The sequence below is a fragment of the Fringilla coelebs genome (assembly GCF_963513975.1).
Source record: "Fringilla coelebs genome assembly, chromosome: 4".
In the NCBI taxonomy this organism is placed as follows: Eukaryota; Metazoa; Chordata; class Aves; order Passeriformes; family Fringillidae; genus Fringilla; species Fringilla coelebs.
The window spans coordinates 9,141,311-9,160,676 of record NC_140032.1 but is presented as its reverse complement, the minus strand read 5'-3'; the positions used below and the strand labels follow the sequence as shown (position 1 = coordinate 9,160,676).

The 19,366-nt window shown below is 37.5% G+C and overlaps 1 protein-coding gene across 1 annotated transcript in view; it reads right to left on the bottom strand.

Annotated features, from left to right (window-relative positions):
- Window positions 1-19,366, bottom strand: part of CFAP99 (cilia and flagella associated protein 99) — a gene marked incomplete at its 5' end in the record, with an annotated part of 52,616 nt that overhangs the window by 1,532 nt on the left and 31,718 nt on the right. The window contains 7 exons of the mRNA XM_084204529.1: window positions 6,090-6,295; window positions 8,471-8,622; window positions 9,403-9,544; window positions 11,259-11,463; window positions 13,706-13,794; window positions 17,674-17,733; window positions 18,665-18,730. Of these exons, the coding sequence (XP_084060655.1) occupies window positions 6,090-6,295; window positions 8,471-8,622; window positions 9,403-9,544; window positions 11,259-11,463; window positions 13,706-13,794; window positions 17,674-17,733; window positions 18,665-18,730 (920 nt within the window). The remainder of the gene's footprint in view (window positions 1-6,089; window positions 6,296-8,470; window positions 8,623-9,402; window positions 9,545-11,258; window positions 11,464-13,705; window positions 13,795-17,673; window positions 17,734-18,664; window positions 18,731-19,366) is intronic.

Here is a 19,366-nt window from a genome sequence, read left to right as displayed (position 1 = left end):
AATGGGATGGTGATGTTTTAATTAAAGTTAGTTGCTCTGTGTGAGCATAAATTGATATCAGCATGTGCAGCCTAAAAGTAAGGCATACCAGAGACATTACTGGATAGTCTTCCTTTCCCCCCCCTTCTATTGTAGCCAATTTTCTGTCCCCTGGAATTTCCATTTCAACGGGTTTTACATACTTTCACCTAATTGGCCCGATTTACTCACAACTTCTCCGTGTAGGTTACACCCTGTATACAGAGTGACCCACTTGGATAGCCAACTTTCTCTTTTATTCAACATTGCCCTCGAATTTAGCTTAGTAAGATCAAATTGTAGAGTTAATATTATGTCATGAGCAGCTGTGATTCTCTGGCTAAATTCAGAGCTAAAGGAAGAGTCAGATCTTCCAAGGAATATACACAATTGTATAGCCATGTTAGATCTGCTAGGAGCAGCTGGCAAAGGATAGTTTTATAAAATGTCTTTTTATGTTGCAGTGGTGCAACATGACAATTGCATCACTGCAACATAAAAAGACATTTTTTTGGAAACGTCTTTTATTGGAAACCAAATAAAGACTCCAAATGACCCAGAGCAGAGTGCACTGGGGCACTGTCCACTGATTCTCTAGCTCTCATTCTGTCAGTGGCAGGACTAGTTTCACAGACAAGTTGTCTTTTGGAAAGAAATGTTTTACAACTGAACTCTTTCCTTATATCTTGGGTGGTCTCAGTATAAGACATACTTCTTGAGAAGCTGGCAGATGGGGAAGAAGGAAGTACCTTCTGATCCTAAACCCACCAATTTGCCTTTAACAAGTGTCTGTATCAAGGATCCAGGGATCCAAACACTTCTTTCATCTTGGGAGAGATGGCTTTTGCCTGCCTTGTTAGCTTTATCTCTGCTTATAGGAAACTCTCTGTGATAACGAGTTTTTTTCTGTGTAGCCATTCCTGACTAGAGGTCCCCAAATCCTTAGGAACTGGATGAAGGGGAAATTTGACCTGTGTCACATTCTGAAATGTGACTGTGAACTCTTAAGTAAGGCACACAGTTAAGTTTGGCTTCTCATTTCCTTTCCTGAGACTCTCCCTGAACCTGTCGGCTCCATGTCATGCTATCTGGTTAGGATGATGTTTCCTTATCCTCTTTAAGACTCTGATATACTCTGCTACACTGAGATTAATTTTTAACACTATATTGTAAATCTAAAAATTGTGTGCTATCACTTAATCTAATTGAGGACAGGATTTATTTCTATTTGCACTGTATGAAGGCGTTGCATTCCAAAGGATATAGTAGAATAGTACAGTTTTAAGTAAGTACGTGATTAAATCTTGTCCATGAGAATAAACAACAAAATCTTTCCTTACATGCAAATCCAGATTCTTTTAAATACAATTAAAGGAAATATAGCAAGAGGTTTAACATCAGGGAGCAGCAGCAGCTGCTTCTATATTAACATTGTCAATAGTTGCTTATTTCCACAGTAATATTCATTCCTCTTCTAAATGTAGTCTTGTGCCAGTCATCTACACTATTCCAAAAAGCTGCCAATCCCGTAGATTTTCAGATGTCACACCATATCATAACAGAAACTCTGAGAGAGGAAGGAATGAAAAAAGAAATTTTAAAATTCTGGTTTTTTTGTCATCAGTTGAGAACTTTGAGGGCTCAGGACAGAAAAACCTCCTATGATCTCTGTCACCTCATATCATGTATTTCCTAAGGAAGTAAGGTAACAGCCAGTCAGAATGGGCTAGTACACAGAAAAATCCTCTCCAGATCAATAGAAAATTATGTGACATTTTATGAAAATTCTTCTCAGCTATATTTAAAAAATGGGGAATTTGAAGATTTGCTCAGAGATTTCCTCTTATAATCTATATTTGACTCTTCATTTACATTTTCAAAGCTTTGCATCTAAAGTATAAAGAGATAGATGTACGTAAGAGATGTAGTCAGCTCTTAACTGACTCAATATTTGTAGGAGGTTGAGTAAAAATGACCACTTGACCATTCTAGGCACCGAAATATCAAGCAGCTGGGCTGTATTTATAAGCTCACCTTACAAAATGGAGTCTTGTGCAAAAACAGAAATATTTTTTTAAAAGCAGAATTGCTTATAGTGCAAGTAACAATATTAAAAAAAAAGTTTCTCATAGCCTCAGTGAGTAGGGCTGTCTGTACTTCACAGTACCTTGCCTTTTTCTGTCCTACAACATAATTCAAAGTTACTGCAGTTAGCACAGTGAATGTGTCTAATTCTTAACAGTTCACTATTAAGGCAGTCACTATTTTGACATTTAAGAACACTACACTATTAGACTGATTACTGTTTTGTACTAATGTGAGTGATTTAAGCATTCAAAATCTGGCTCCCTTCCAAAAAAATTAACTTATTAAGCACCTAATTTTAGGTGGGGAAATTATTGTTATTCATAACAGTGTTTTCCTCATGTGAAGTAAAAATTTTGAAGTTGCATAATCCAAGTTCAGTCACTGAATCACAGAATGGCTGAGTCTGGCAGCGACCTCTGGGGGGTCATCTTGACCACCCCATCTGCTTAAGCTGAGCCACCTTGACTGTGTGCCCTGGTCTGTGTCCAGATGGCTTTTGAACATCTCCAAGGATGGAGACTCCACCACCTCTCTGGACAATCTGTGCCAATGCTTTGTCATCTCCACAGTAAAAAGTGTTTCCTGATACTCCTCTTGTCCCCTCAATGGTCACCATTGAGAAAAGCCTGTCTTTTTTTTACAGCTTCTCTTCACATCTTCATATTTCTGATCCATCATTACTGATAAATTTCCCCCTTTTGTTTCAATGATAGTGAAGAACTCATTACATCCTCCTCCTTCTTCTCCTTCTCCTCCTTTTCCTGCTCTGGCTGCCTTCACACTATGCCCACCCTTCCCCAGCTCAGGCCAAGAGAGAGGGGTTACCTTTCTCTCAGCGTCTGTGGTTGATGCCGCTTGTCAGGGAGGGATTTGAGCCCTGGCAGTGGCAGGGAGGGAAAGGATTGCTCTGCCATCTTGGCAAACACCATCATTTGTAATGCAGTGCTGGGAGTCCAGCGTGCCACAGCGTTACCACAGTGTGAGATGGGGATCCAGGGAATTCTTGACTTGGTGGGAGTCTGTACATCTTCCTCACACACGGAAGTCAGGGAGGACTAGTGCTGCTCTCTCCTCTGACAGCTTTAAACCATGTGAAGGGTGAGAGCTTGCAGTCCCAGACCTTGAGTCCAGCACAAAGTAACTCTCCCCCCAAACCACAGATAATGTGGATGGAGGGAGCCTCAGGCCAACTGGTTCGAGCTATTGTGTGATTCTTAGGGCATTAGATTGATTGATGTCCTTCACTAGAATGAAAGGGAGTTGTGTCTCAAGTACACAGGCATGTAACTTGAGTACATTAGCTTGTATTCAAACACACACAAATCTGCTGGTGCTTGAGTTTGAAAGCTGAGAGCAGAGTTGCTTGTCCACTTCAAATGACAGTGCTGATTTCCAAACTGTGTGAAATTCTAGCAATTAAAGGGATGTCCAGTATATGTGCCATCCTGCAAGCATTCACCAAGCCACTGCTGTGATAGATGTCATGGCTTGCAGTCTATTAAAGGCCAATGTCTCTGTAATTTTTCATGTTCCATTTCCTATTTTGTTTAATATAGCTCATTATATGCTGGCACAATGTGCTTTTTTTGTGTTGATGAATGACTGTGAATGTTATTGAAAGGAACCTGCTTGGTAGGGACCTGATTAAACTCCAGCTGTCACTAAAGCAGGTGTTTAGCTTAGTTTAGCTGCCATACTTTAGCTGATTAGTAGCAGCCTTCAACATAATGCAATTTAGGATGTAACACATAATTTTATATTGATGCATAAGGCTAACTTCTGAGGACCATTGGTAAGATTTGCTATTCTATCCCTATAATGATGAATCAATTCTGTAAACATAAAAATCAGCTTTTTACATCTCCTGTGCAGCATATCAAGAATAGAACCCAAACAATTAATCACTCACAGTGGTTTGAGAAGTAATTCAGGATTCAAGGTTTAATACACAAAGCCTCATAGTTTCTATTGGGAGAAATAAAAACTGCATGAAAGTGTCTAGCATTTGTAAATGCCATGGCCAGCATGCCATATTTCTGTATTAACAAAAATAACACCAGAGATTTGGATTCTGTATGAAAATGCATGAAGTACGCTCCCAAAGAACAACATTTTTGGTGTACTATAATGATGCCTTTTTATAGGAATTACTTCCAACATATAAATAAATTGTATACACACATAAATTGCCTAGAACCGTGAAAGGAAAGTGCCTTCTAACATCTATAATGAAACATTATATTTCTTTATTTAGAGAGCAGACAGGGCTCCATTAAAATTACTGTATAACTTATCAAGAATCTGACCAGATTGACTGATTGAGTCAGAGGCTTGAAATTTAGTGTATAATTTAATTTGGATTCTACTATCTTTGGCATGTTGATCTGTTCTAAAAAGCATTTCAAATGACAGAACAAAAAGTGAATCAAAGCTTCTCATTCAAGCACAGCTTATTTCAGGATCAGAACAGTTTTAGTTCTGAATTAAGCCAAAAAGTCTAGTTTAAAGGAACCCAACCCTATACAAAATTCACAGGCTGCACATCTAGAACAGATGATTCTTTAAGCAGGTACCAGTGGAACAGGTTTTATTTAGTACACAAGTTCTTAATGCTTAGTTTGCCTCTCTAGTGGAAAGCAGTGGCTTGAGTTATTCCCACAGGCTTTCACAATACTGAGTGTTTAGCAATGAGAGTATATTTCTAGCTCCAACTCCATTTCAGGTTCTTAAGTCTTAAAATCTTTTCTTCATACGTGCCATAGAAAAGAGGGTCACTGCTCTGTGGAGTCAATCCACTGCAGCTGCAGTTATTGATTCATTAAATACATTAAACTCTCTTCTCAAATGCTAACATAGTAAAACCCCAGTCTTTGGAGACTGGCTGTTAGCAACAAACCAAATTACAGCTGAGAAGAGTGAAAACTAAAGGAATACATCAATACTGCCTTCTGTAACTGAGATGTAGAATTGGATGATAAATGATTAACATGAACTGAACTTTGAGAAGCCACCTTTGGCAATAAATGTGAATCTAAGACATGTCTACAAACATGTGTTTGTAGCCTGATAGAATATGCCTTCTGAATGTCAGCCTGAACATCACTTTGCAAAATAAATATGGCAGACAAGGACTTATCTCTCAAAGCCACAAAAAGGAAAAGATAAAAGACAGTTTGAAACAAAAAAGTGGCAAATATTTAAGATGCAGTAAAAATGGTATAAGATCAAGAGATGTGCCATGCTGTATACTTTTACACAGGCTTTCTTCCTGCTCAGCTTTATTTGTAAATAGCTTCAACTTAGACTTTAAAACCCTTGTGGAAGGGACTTGTCTTCTGCATATATGAAGCATCTGTGATGGTTATGTATCCTTTATGACAATGATTAATACATTTGATAATAAATAATAAATATTAGTCATGAATGCAGAATTTGCTTAGCCTGTAAGCAAAGAACTTCTTTTTGATTTAGTGCTAAAATGTATTTAATTTATAGCTCATTATTGCTATAAAAATATTCCTAAAATATTTTTAACTTCTAGAATAAGACCTTCCTTTTAACTTTACAGATTAAATTCAAGGAAGAAAAATACAGCTCTAATATTGTTTTAGATGAGAATGAGAAACAACTTTAAGTGTCAAGCTAGAATGATTCTAATAACATCAAATTAGTTCTGATTAGCTGAAAAGGAACAGAAGAAAGGCAAAACTTCTTGCTAAATTTATATTATTGGCTCTGAATCCTGGGGCAATACTGTCAACACTAGCCTATGGAATGTCTTCAACCATAAATGATGAAAAAGATTTGTTAAATCTGATGAAAATTATTTTCAAGAATTAAAAGGAAATCCTGGCCCCAGTGCAATCCTTGACAAAAGTACAGAAGGCCTGTATTTTGCTCTCTACTTGTTCTTCTCCTCAAGGGCTGGCAAAATATTACCAAAGTTGCAATGTCTTAAATGTCACATGCTGTTTTATACTGACTTGAAAGCAGCTGCTCGTCCAAGTTCTGCTCTGAATTGGGAAATCTGGTCCAGTTTGTCTAGAAGAAGTTGTTCCTTAGTTTGTTTTTCATGAATTATCTGATCTCTCTTCTCTTCCTCTGCTGCCTTCTGTGCCTCCTTGAGTAGGGTGAGGCGTTCTCGTAGTTCCACTATTGACATTTCACCAAATAAACCATGGCCACCAGTCTAGAGAACACAAAATACAGCTTTAAATAACACTGTAAATACCAAGGGGAGAGTAAATGAGTAAAACCAGAATATTTTGATTGTGTTAGAATTCACACTGAATATATTCTTATTTCCAGAAATATAGGGATGGTCCTAAACTAACTGGTATTTAAAAACTGGTTTTAAAATCTAGAGCATATCTTTCATAAAACATTTAAAGAAAAAGCATTGAGAAATATATAGAAGATTAATCATAAATACAATATATTTGCTATAAAAAAAAATCTACTTGACTTTTAGTTTCAATTAGACTTTTGAATTTTTAAAATGTGTAAAAATAAATTTTTTTAATGTGTGAAACCAGAACAGACTTTACACTAAGAATATGCATTTTTTGTATTTATCTATTTCCAAAGTATGCATTTGATCTATAATGGTATCTACTGTTTTTGTCTGAAATTATTAGGACTAAACAATGCTCCACACCCAGAAAATTCAGGTCCTAATGCCCAAATTTAAAATATTTGAATCTGAATGTTTAATCAAGGCTCTTTAATAGCCACTTTGCAATGTGAATGATAATGAGATGCTGAGATCTAAAGTGAGACTTCTGCACTTTAGTTTGCAAACAAAGATGGATCATTTCCAAACAGCTTTGTGAAGGCTTTCAGTTTTGGCCCTTGCTCTTACATATACTTTTCCTTTCTTTCAAGTCCAGTATTAAACTTGAAATGACCATAGAGTTGTATTCACAGGAAGTGAAAGGGAAATGTTTTGCAACAGGGTATATATGTCTGTCTGTCTATCTATCTATCTATCTATCTATCTATCTATCTATCTATCTATCTATCTATCTATATCAGTGGTAGTGTTTGAGCATGGCATCAAACATGTCTAGGAAAGAATTTGCTTGAGGCATAGAGTGGTAGAAGCTGAATGTTTTGAGTGTCTGCATTTCAAAAATGCTCAGCGAAGCCAGTGAAGTAGTTCCTAAAATAGGAAAAGTTCTACACTCATGCAGTAGATACTACTGGTATTCAAGCAACTAAAGTACCATGAAGGGAAGAACTGGTACTTTAAAAATTAGGAGAATGAATGGGAATTTTATGGACAAATACTTAATTGCACTAAGCCTGAAAAAGCCTTTTGTAGAAAGAAAACCAGGGTAAGCTATCACCAAAAGTGTGCCAATTCATTAGAGTGCTACTGTAATAGTCACTATAATTAAACAGTGAAGCTGTGATACAGAATTACAGAACAATTTGAGTTGGAAGGGACCTTAAAGACCAGCTAGTCCAAAAGCCCTGCCATGGCCAAGAACATTCTCCTAACCAGTTTGCTTCAAGCCCCATCCAGCCCAGCCTTGAACACTTCCAGGGAAGAGGCATCCACAACTTCTCTGGGCAACCTATGCCAGTGGTTCATCACACTCATTGTAAAAAATGTATTCCTTATGTCCAATCTGCTAATCTTCTGATTAAGTTAACAAATAAGATAAGAGATTCCTGGATGCTGCCTAAGTCTGGGCATTGAAGAGCCCAATCCCAGACATATGAGTTGATGTGCATCAACAGCAAGTCCAAGAAGTTTGAGATACAGTTAATACAGTTAGTATAAATTATAGACTTACACACACAAGTAATTTACACAGAATTGTAACAGCTCAGAAGGTTTTGGGTTCTCTTGACAATCTCTTTCATACATCTGAATGCTGACAGTTTTGAAAGTGAAGGAAATCAATCTTGATAATTACCATGGCCATCACCACTGCAATATAACTAAGTATACATGAGTCCAAACTTGGTGTTGATTCAGTTCTTACCCTGACTGACAGATCTTTGAATTTGTGAAGATGCACAGAACATCTTGTAATCACTGTCCAGACTCTTTTTGTAAGATATTGGGAAACCCAGATCCCATTGGCAAAATTCAAAGAAGGTTCAAGAGGACTAAGATTTCACTTGACATCAGAATATTCTTCTTGATAAAATTTTAATTTTATAGACTTTGTCAATGTTCCATTTCATATCTAACTTCTGTCATGCAATATGACAAAATACGACATGCATGGGGTCACTTTGTACTTCATCCATCCAGACTGTGATATATCTGCAGTCCACAATCCCTCTGAATGTGTGAAACATATACAGTACACATTTATGTAAAAACAGTAGTTTTTCCTCTTGAGCTTACCTCTGTTAAATCAACAAACTTGTGTCTGATGCTAGGTGTAGACTCAAGAGCTCGTATTTGTTGAATTAGTTCATATCTTTTCCTGTTCTTCTCCTCCTGTTCTTCTAAAGCTTGCCGGAGGAGTTCTCCACTTTCTTCACAAACCTGCTGAACTGAAAGATAAGAATTAATCTCAGTTAGCTGTTTGCCTATTTTAACAAGTAGTCCATCTGGAGGAAAATTCATATGCATTAATGAATAATAATAATACTGATCTAAAGGTACTTGAGGAAACAGTCTGGTATTGGTGGGAGGAATCATTAAAGAAATAAATGAGTACTTCCCACCTCCACCATCTATCCTTCTATGCACCACATAAATGTACTATATACATACACAGACACTTTGAATTACTGCTTTGTAATTTCTGTTCTCATTTGTACATACTGTTTCATTACTTAATAAAAGGATATTATAAAATAGAAAATATTCATAGTCTTCCAAGCTGTGTATATCCTAGAAATAACTGAATTGCCAAGGCTGGTAGGCTCTGCTAGTCCATTTTGGAGTGACTAACACTTTGCCTGCCTCAATCCTTATGACTACAAGGATGGAGATACACAACCAGAGAATTCTGCATTTGACAAAAAAGTAGAGTCATTAACATGAGCTACTTTTGGATGGAAGGGAAACTGGTTGCAGAACATTAGTGATGTATATCTCCTGTTTAAACTAAGAGTAATTCCCGTGACCAGTACTTTAGAATTTCTGATCTGCCCATTGCCAGCTGATTTCTGAATTCATATTCATACATTCATGGGAATGTATAGCCTGGATCTTTCCCTCAACTTCACTTTCTCTTCTGTAAAAATTGTAACTGGCATGCTAAAAGAAAGATTAAGTAGTTTGGGGATATTTAGGATCACCTCTCATTTTTCTGGCAATATATATACCTATCTGTTGTTTGTATTCCTGGATCTTTGCTTTTGCTTGCTTTACATTCTTGTGTCCTTCCATGACCTGCTCCACCAGCTCTTTCATTTCTTTCTGTTCCTGTAGACGTTTCTCTGCATACAGGTGCATCAGCTCTGCTTGCTAAATCACAAACAAACAGGTCAATACAACTCCTGAGAAGTGGTGATCTGAGTGCCTCAAATCATTGAAACAGGGTAAGGACAATTGGATTCAAACTATTACATCATCCACAAAAGTAGAAAAGGACAATGGCTGGGGACAAGAAAGAGTCCCAGATTTAAGCTCCCCTCTCTGTGTTTTATTTACACATAACTGCCCTTCATGACATTTGTACTGCTGCTTTCCATAATTCCCTCCTACACATTTCCAAGAGCAGACAGAAGGAGTCATTTCTGGATCTGGTTGCGAGATAGCAAGAAGTGTGCTAATCTAAAATACTGTTAGTTGTGTGCCTGCAGGAACTTCTTGGGCTCAAGTTACAGCTCTGTAATGGCAAGTCCACTTTTGGGTACCATGTTCTTTGTCAGAGGAAAGGAAGAAGAAGCAGGAAAATTTATTTTCTCAGACTAGATTCCTTGCTGCTCTTCCTGTTTTAGATGGAAGACCAGAGTTTTAAAAGAAGGAAGCAGGTCAGCATGACAGCTGAACATTGGTGAATATCTGGAGATCTGCATGTGGATGACGTGCTCTGCTTGTTGATAAGCAAAGAGAGCTATGTGGAATTGGTTGGGTTAGAGCAAGTCTTATTTGCACACCCCCAAATCTATTCATTTTGAGACATTTCTGCTAACTAATCAAACACATATACTCTGAAGTTGAAGTGAATATAACAATTGCAATACTTTTGGAATGAGTATGAGCAATTATACTATGTTCAGTTGTACACTAGGGTTCACTTTAAGTTCTTGCTATAGTCTTTCTAACCAAACATCGATGCCAGAAAAGATTGAAAAGCATTATAGGACAGAAAAGGAACTCATTAATCAAATTTTCCTTTTATAGCATGGTGTTTATGAAAATTTTGTACATTTGTGGTCTCATTTTATGTTGCTGAGACACTGCACTGACATTTGCGAGATGGTCAAGGGACAGGTACTGGCCTACAGGGCATAGCAACAAACTGGAGAAATAGAAAAGAATGTGATGGTGGCTGTGAAAAGTTTAAAATCTGTAGTATTTGCTGTTTCTTGATCACCTGTTTAGTTTATAAGAAAAGCACTGGGAAAATGTAATGTGAGTCATCAACAAAAAGATCTAGCAATGATTTTGAGAAACTGTGATTTGCCAGATTGAAAACAGTGTGAAAATATTTCTTGGCATAAATATGCAGAGAAATTCCATACAGATGGATCCAAACAGGGTTGTTTGTCTGCATTTTTACCTAAGAGAAATCTAGATGTGTCAGATAGTATGAAGTAAATTGAATTATATCAGTTTAAGAAAACAAATACTTTCACATTTGGGGGTCTCATTTTAACAAGATAAAGAAATCAGTTATATATTGTTGATTTCAATGCTAATGGTGCTTAGTATCTCAGTATCTGTTGAAAAAGGATTTGCATAATGACAGAATATAAGGGAGCATTCTTTGACCTTCTGCTTTTATTCAATTTACTTCATAAGTGTTAATCAAATAAAAAAAACTTGTAAAAAGTACTTTCATGTATAAGCATCGCTGTATCTGGAAGTTAGAGCCCTCTTTTTCCTTTGTCTGCAGACTCCAGTGAGTAAAGACACTGCATAGAATTTTACACCTCTAATAGCAGGTATCATCTGTGCTATGATTTGCACAGATTGGAAATCAGCAAAATTTGAGCATCCCTGTGTGTATTACCTCTTCTCTCAATAGACCAGCTTTCTTCTTATTTTCTTGGGTTACATTCTGATGGGCTAGAACTGCCTCTTCATAACTCAGTTTTCCTTGAAGCCTCCTACACTCTATTTCAGCCAGTTGATCTTCCAAATCTTTTCCACGCATCTGTTTCTGCCATTCCAAGAATTCAGATGAATCTCCAGCCCCTTGCTGCAAATTTTCAACTCTGCAAGAGAGAAAAAAGTAGTATACTATTTCAGGGATCCAGCTTTGTAGCCCTGCCTTGGTTTGTAAAGCATTTCCATAGCCTTTGATAGAAAGTGTTTGGTCTCTGCAGAGAAAAAAGGCAGTAATCACAAAGCCATTTGACAGATATATTTTAATTCCAGTCTAAGAGATGTTCCTACTATGTGTAAAGCCTGAGAAAGCCAGACTGGAAGAAAGTGCATGAGAGCATGGACCTGAAAGTTTTCAGTAAAACAAAGCCCCAAGAGAGGGCAAACTTTAGCTATGTATGGATTCTCATAAGGAGCAGAGAGAATTAGGTAAAGGGATGTACATTTTCTCAGAGGACTGCTTTGCTTAGAGGTAGAAAGAACAAATATCTTTCCTCTTTGACAATCTTCTTGTCCACTTAAACACAAAGAACAAAAAACTTTCTGTTTTGTATTTTGTTAATTAAATAATATTGCTGTAATGAGGGAAAGAAGTATTCAGCTCTTAAACAAAGTCACATCCCTATTTTTTGTGCTCAGCTGAGAGAGAAAAACCTAGCAAAGCCCTGGGGCAGGCTCATGAAAGTCCTGCAGCAGAGGAGGGAATGAGCCAGTAACTAGGGCAGAGACACAAACATGGAGTGAATTGCCTCTTACTGCTGCTCCCCAATGCATATACATGTGATACATCTATCTCTATATATATCTCTATATATTTATCTCTTTCTATATATATATCTGTTTTGTCTTAAATGCAGCTGAAGATTAAAACTCATTAAGATAAAATAGCGTCAAGTTGCAGGGAACTATTCCTTTGCTGAGTGGAACAAATTCTGCCAGCTAGAGTGAACAGTAGCATATATAATATGGAAGAACCTCAATATATGTGAATAGCTGATAACAGAACCTGAGTTATGTTTTATATCTACCTGCTAAAATCCTGATGCATGAACCAATACTGTTAAGTCCAAAGATCAAATCCAAACTTACACAGTCTTTCCAGGACTTAAAATGCTATCAATATTTAGTGCTTAGCCTGCTAAGCCAGGTGGATTAGAAGTAATACTAAAGCAGGATAACATGATATAAGTTTTATCTTTGTGAAGTTTTTTAGTGAAAATGTTATGTGATTCTAGCTGTAGAACAAAACCTTCAGGGGCCATCCAGGAGTCACCTTTTCCCTAGTAAACATCCTCTGAAAACCTGTGTTGCTGAAGGAGGAGGAATCCTTATGTCAAGGTTTCTTAGAGTGCTAAATGCACAAAAGGACCTGCAACCTCTTATTACCCCACTTCCCCACCACCCTGGATTCAGTGCTTGTGTTCAAAGACAGCTCTGCTGCAGTGTGATTGTCTAACACTGGATGGGACTGAAGTGAAAAGAACTGTGTGAGGAAGAGCTATGAAAAGTCCTGGTTGGTGTGTGTAGTTTCTTCCCAGGAGACATATTTAAGCCTGGGTTAACAGCCCTGGTCCTTGCCTAAGCTACTCCGTAGATCTGCCTGCACCCAGCCCGGGGCCAGGTTGACTCTGCCTTCTTGACTTGGCTTCCTGGCTGGACCTTGGCCCGGACTCGTCCCTTTGCACTCTTGTAGGACCCTTGGCTGACGCTGCTGCCTGTCCCTGAATCTGTCCTGCTGCCTGCCAGGGGACTGTGGAGCTGCTGTCAGTGAGGACACTGTTCCTACGTGTCCTGCTGTCACTCTCAGCTCTTGGCCTATCTTGCTTTAAGGAAAAGACCATTCTTAATGTGCTATATCTTACTGTGATAGAAATGGACAGGTATTTTAATGTACATATAAACAAATTCAAGTATCAAACTTGGCATGTAGTTGACTACAACCATTGAAGAAAATGGAGATACATGAAATTATTTGGCTTAATATAGATGCATCTTCTACAAAGGACACAGAAATAGATGTGTATTAATGTCATTATTTAGTCTGGAGGATTGGAATAAATATAAAAGTGATAGCTGTTGGATTTTGCAAGGGGACACTAGCCAGAGTGCTAAATCAGAACACAGTAACACTGTACAGCATCTACACAAAAAGTATTACTTTACTGTAGACTTTTTCTTCAATCCACTTCAACCCACTTCTCTCTTCCTTTGTCAACTGTTTTTATAGAATAGAAAGCCCTACAACAGATCCATTAGTTTAGTTTACCTGGAATTTACTTAATTATTTTTGATGTGGCTCATATCCTAAATCCAGGGAACTGAAAAGCAATCTTAGGTGAAGCGTGGTCCTACCTTTTGAGCTCCTCTTGTAATTTCCGCTGGTAGAGGGCACCCTCCCTCAAAATAGCTGCTGTGTTTAATTTAATGGGTATATTGTCAATCTGTCAGGAAAGGGAATGTATATTCCACAGTTAGTAATGTAAACCATGAAACAGAGTATAAAAACATCTCTGTGGGTTAAATAAATTGACCCAAGACAGCATAAATTTTGGTTAAAGCATTCATCTTGCATTAATCTGACATTCACAATGAAATTGCATGCCTCTCATAAACCACTCAAGCTGCTTAAGAAATCAGCAAAGTCCCCCAAGTGGATTATAAATTTGTAATCAGTCTTGGACCATGTCAAATCCCATAGAATGTCTTCACTTCCTTTCATATTTTCCAATTCTCATATGCTGTGCAAAAGGATTTGATCTGTTTTGGACAAAGACAATAAACTGCCTCTCTGAAAGATGTTTAGTGAGCCAGAACAGTCAAGTAGAACAAAAGTGGCACCTTTCATAGGGAGATCTTGAAAGCATTTTATAAATAATCACTATTACAATGTAGAAGTATTTCCAAGACAACTGGAATCACCCATTGCCATATCCATTTTCTAGGCAGTAGAAGTGAAGAACACTTCTCAGTGACTTTTAGGCTTCAAGATGTAACTTGGACAAGATCCTGTGGCTGCTTTGTTAACTCTTCAAAGTATTGTGTTAAGACTGACTCCCAGACAACTTCTAAATACTGATGGAGGAAAGGATCAATTTCTCTGTCAGGGTGTTCAGAGAAAATGGGTCACCTTTGCAGACACATGCAAGAGACCTGATCTGAACCAAGGCAAAGCAGTGCTGCTGACATAAGAACTGGGATCATTCCTGCAGAAAACAAAGCTTAATCATAACATGTTTGACTTAAATCCAGACAAGTTCTGTGTTCAGAATTCAAACATGTATTTAAATTCCAAATGAAGAACTTAATGAGCAGCTGAGAAACAGATGCACAGAATCACTCAAGCTACATACTGCAAATACTGTATGCAGAAATATGAACTGAAGTCTCCTGAAATACATAACTGGAAAAATCATGGGTTTTAAATTATATTAATTAGGTAGGTTGAGGATAGCAAACACATTCCATCACCTAGAATTCACTAAGTAAAATTACTGGTTTTACACAGATAGCATATTTTAATGCAAAGAAATTAATTACCTGTCAGTTTCTTGACAAAATGATGATAACTTGAAGAATTTTGGAAAAGAATCCAAACCAATGTATTTTATTTCTTTTGTTTGACTTACTATGACTTCTTAATGCCCAATGATGTTCTGCTTTTTGATCTGCATCTCAACACATCTCAAAGCCTTCTGCATTGTAAGTACAGTTTGTATCTTATGCCTGTACTGTGTATAAAATGTTTCCTGAGATATTTTCTGACACATGTAGATGTTTCTATACTTTTTACAGTTTTCTGTGTATACAGATTTCATGTTCTGTATTTACCAACTATAATTTGGATAGAGAACTGAACTAAGAATGATTATTTATGAAAATACCTTAAACTTCAGTTCCACGGTTTATTGACCAGAAATCTGACTGACATTGAAACAGAAATATGGCAATATAGTTGAAATAATTAGGACTCCCAAGACATGTGCAGGCAGGTATAAGTAAAATAACTGAATAGATTCTTCTATGTCATATAGTATCAAGGAATTTCTGAATTTTACTCATTCTCTTCCTGTTGTGAGATATCTTCCCTTTTTTCAAGATGAGAAAATGGAAGTAAGTGGGAAAATTACAGAGCACTAATTCTTGTGGGAAAATATCATATTCTCTATTGCCACCTAATGAACATGCAACAACTCACCAAAACAAATAAATATGTAAAGAGCAAATATGATATGAACAAGAGGCAGACTGAGATAGAGTGATGATGCATTTGTCTCATTCTCCCAGTGAAAATGATAAATAAATACTTTGGAACAGCAAGAGAAATAATTGCTGCTGCACATAATATATATCTCTAAAATAAAAAAAAAAAGATTTAATATACTGTGGGTGTTCTAAAAAGAGGAAAGCAAAATACTAGTTGGTTAAAACATTATATAATTTCATTAATTTGAAGATAGATTAAAATTATATATATATATCTTGGATAAACCATCCTCTTAGTATTTGTCTACTCAGAGAGTGGCACAGGCAGGAAGGCAACAGGAATGGAAAGTATTTTAAAAGTCAATAACAATATGCCTATCTCTGTTTGAAAGTTACAGCAGCATCTTGAATATCACCTAACCAACCTTAAGGCAAATGTGTTTAGACAAGATAAAACTGTTTATGCATCTAGAGGAGATACCAGCAAGTTTTAGAAGTAGCCCTAATCAATGCTAGAGGATGCCAGATCCATATTTTGCTTAATGCAATTTAGGCAGATGGCTTGACTCTTGTTAGTCTGCACTAAAGTTCTGTTATTTTATATTATCAGAAAGGGCAATGGAATATACAGTTCTGAATGGAGGCCACATAATTACAGGTCGTGTGTTTGTTTTAACTATGTAAATGTTTCCTGGTTTGGGTTTTTTTCCTCTTTCTTTTTGTGCAAAATGAACTAGGATCTTATTACCGTACTGTAATTTAAATGCTGCTGGACTGTAAGCAAGCAGACTGAGTAGCTGATACTGTTACTAAAGATAACTTCAGTGTGCGATAAATGCCAGACAGGCTTTAGAAATACTTGCCAGATGCCCAGTCCCCCAAGTGGAGAATCAATCTTTTCACAGTGTTTATGAGCTGCACCTAAATACATGGTTTTAAAGAGCAGGCAGACCTGCTCACAAGATATTTGAGACCACAATATAAGCACAGCTGAAATGATTCTGTATAAGAACTTGAAACAAATGAAAGGTGTCAGATTGAACAATACAAAACTGAAGATAATCTGTAGTGCAGTTATTGCAGAAACATCAATGTGAGTTTCCATGTGTTCCACTGCTAAGGCTGAACAGCTCTTTTCTCATGTTTACAATTCTCTGACCCTTGAAAACTCTACAAGAGAAGCAATCAGGATAGTGGATTTCATGACCTCAGTATGTGTCTGAAGGAAACAAGGCAAGCACCCAGCCTGATTGTATATTGTGCATCAGATAGTCATTAGCTGGAATGATTGCTCAGCATTCTTTAGGATCTCATTTTGAAACAGTGATGTACTGATGCAAGATTGTTCTGTCCTTATGCTGAGTTCTTAAACCAAGGTTTCACAATTCTTTTTTGCTGTGGACAACTCTCATTTCATACTATTTTACATAAAATCTTCTCCCTTTGTAACTGAAAACACTTTAAAGGCAATATGGTTACATTGTGCAACTACACACAATTTACCTCAGGGAACCTAAAGGTTTTGATCTCCCTGACCAGTCTCACCCAGGACCTGCACTCACTCCTGGAGTTCCAGCTCACTGGCCTGGGAGCCTCAGTTACACTCAGAAATGGGTTTTGGTTTCCATTATGCTGGGAATTCTTCTGCCCCTGGTTGTGTCTCCATTTCTATCTCCGGCTGTCAGTGACCTGGGTTACTGTTGTAGCTTTGTCTCCTGACTGGACTTCTGGGTGGACCCCAGACCTGACTTGTTACCTTGTTTTGTCCAAGGGTGACTTGCTATCAGCAGAACCCATCACTGCCACCAACCTCCTCACTTTCAGATAGTATGTCCTGCATGGTGAGGGCACTGCCTGTGCTTTCATCACCTTTGGCTCCTTATTTCTCTTCCATCCTGGAGTAGCCCTGCTCTTGTCACTCCCTGACCACGTCTTTGTGGATTATTAATGGTGCATAGGACAAAATCTATGAACCACAGACCCAATCCATTCCATGCTCCAGGCCAAAGACCTTAGTGTAAAAACAGGGGTTCAAGTCAAGTTTCTTTCACAACAAGATTTGCACTTGTGTCAAATTTGCAAGTACATTTGATAACAGTTCCTTGAAGGTTACTCACCTTGCTTTGGATCTTTTGAGCCTTGAACACTGGTTTACTCTCCATACTGTCATTTATGTTCTGCAGTTCAAACCAAAAATACATTTTTTCATTTCAGAAACAAATTTTCAATTACTCAGCAAAAGATATTAGGTATTTATCAAAACTAACATATGAATATTCATCAAATATTCTTTGGAGAGTAGAAAATTCTGCATATTTTGGAATTGTAATACACACAAAATCTTGCTATGTACACCCAACCTAGTGTGAATACAAACATACAAAGATCGGTCAAAATATTGACTAAATAATGCTAAGAAGTAACAGTGATTCTTTCTTTGACTATGAAATATTACTTACATATATATGAATATATTAATCTTTTAACTGAAATAGATACTGAGAGGACAAAATAGGATGTCAAACACACTTCATGGAGTTATTAATTAGTGGTAGAATTCTACTCATGCTTATTAATTTAATGATGTTAGCTATAGATACTGATGTGAAACTGTCTGGTATCATGGGGATGAACACAGTGAATAGAATATGCAGCACTGATGCTGAAATGAATATATTACATACATAGATATTGGTGATTTAACTGTGAACTGGGAATCAACCAAAGCAAGGATTCTGTATGAACAGGACCATTAGTCCCTCAGCTTGGCTGCTCTGTGGCATCAAAGTTAATGGAAAAATAACATGTGGATTTAGAGAATTATTGCCAGTTTGGAGATGTATTGGAGCAGTTTCACGGAAAGGTTGCTTGTCTCAAAATTAGGAAAATTATAAACCAGAAATATAAGAAAAGGGGGTTGTGCATTACAAAAGAGGCAAATGCAGGAATAGGGATGTGAAATGACTCTTTAGCTATAAATCATAGCACAAAATTCTTAAGCTCAAATAAACATTTTTTTAAAATACTCTAAGTAAGATATCTTTAAATACTCCAGTCATGTTTCATCTCCCTACTGGGGAATTTTTCAGCATGTGTTTTGCACCATACCTCTCTCTTTTCAGGTTCAACGGTCGCACACCTGAACTGGTTAGTATTTGCTTCCAGGAGCAGATCCTAAAATTAAAACAATTATCTTAAAGAGCATGGTACATTTAAATTCTCTAAGAACAATTTTATATCTCAAAAAGTCTTATAGCCCCAGCCACTATATTCACAGAACCATAGAATGGTTTGGGTTGGAAGGAACCTTAAAGATCATCTTGTTCCAAAGCCTCTGCCATAGGCAGAGACACCTCCCACTAGACCAGATTGCTCAGAGTTTCATCCCATCTTAAACACTTTTAGGGATGCGCCATCCACAACTTTTCGAAGCATCCAGTGTGAGTGCCTCACCACCCTCACAGTCAAGAATTCTTCCTAATATCTAATCAAAACCTACCCTCCTTCAGTTTGAAGCCACCCCTCCTCATCCTGTCATTCCCTGCTCTTGTAAAAAGTCTCTCTCCATCCTTTCTGTGGACTTTCTTCTGGTACTGGAAGACCCCAGTTAGGTTACCCTGAGGCCTTCTCCTGTCCAGGCTGAAGAATCCCAATTCTCTCAGCCTTTCCTCATAGGAGAGGTGCTCCATCCCTCTTGGTGGCCTCCTCTGACTTGCTCTAACAGGCCCGTGTCCTTCCTGTGGTGGGGCCCCAGAGCTGAATGCAGTGCTGCAGGTGGGGTCTCACCTGAGTGGGGCAGAGGGGCAGAAC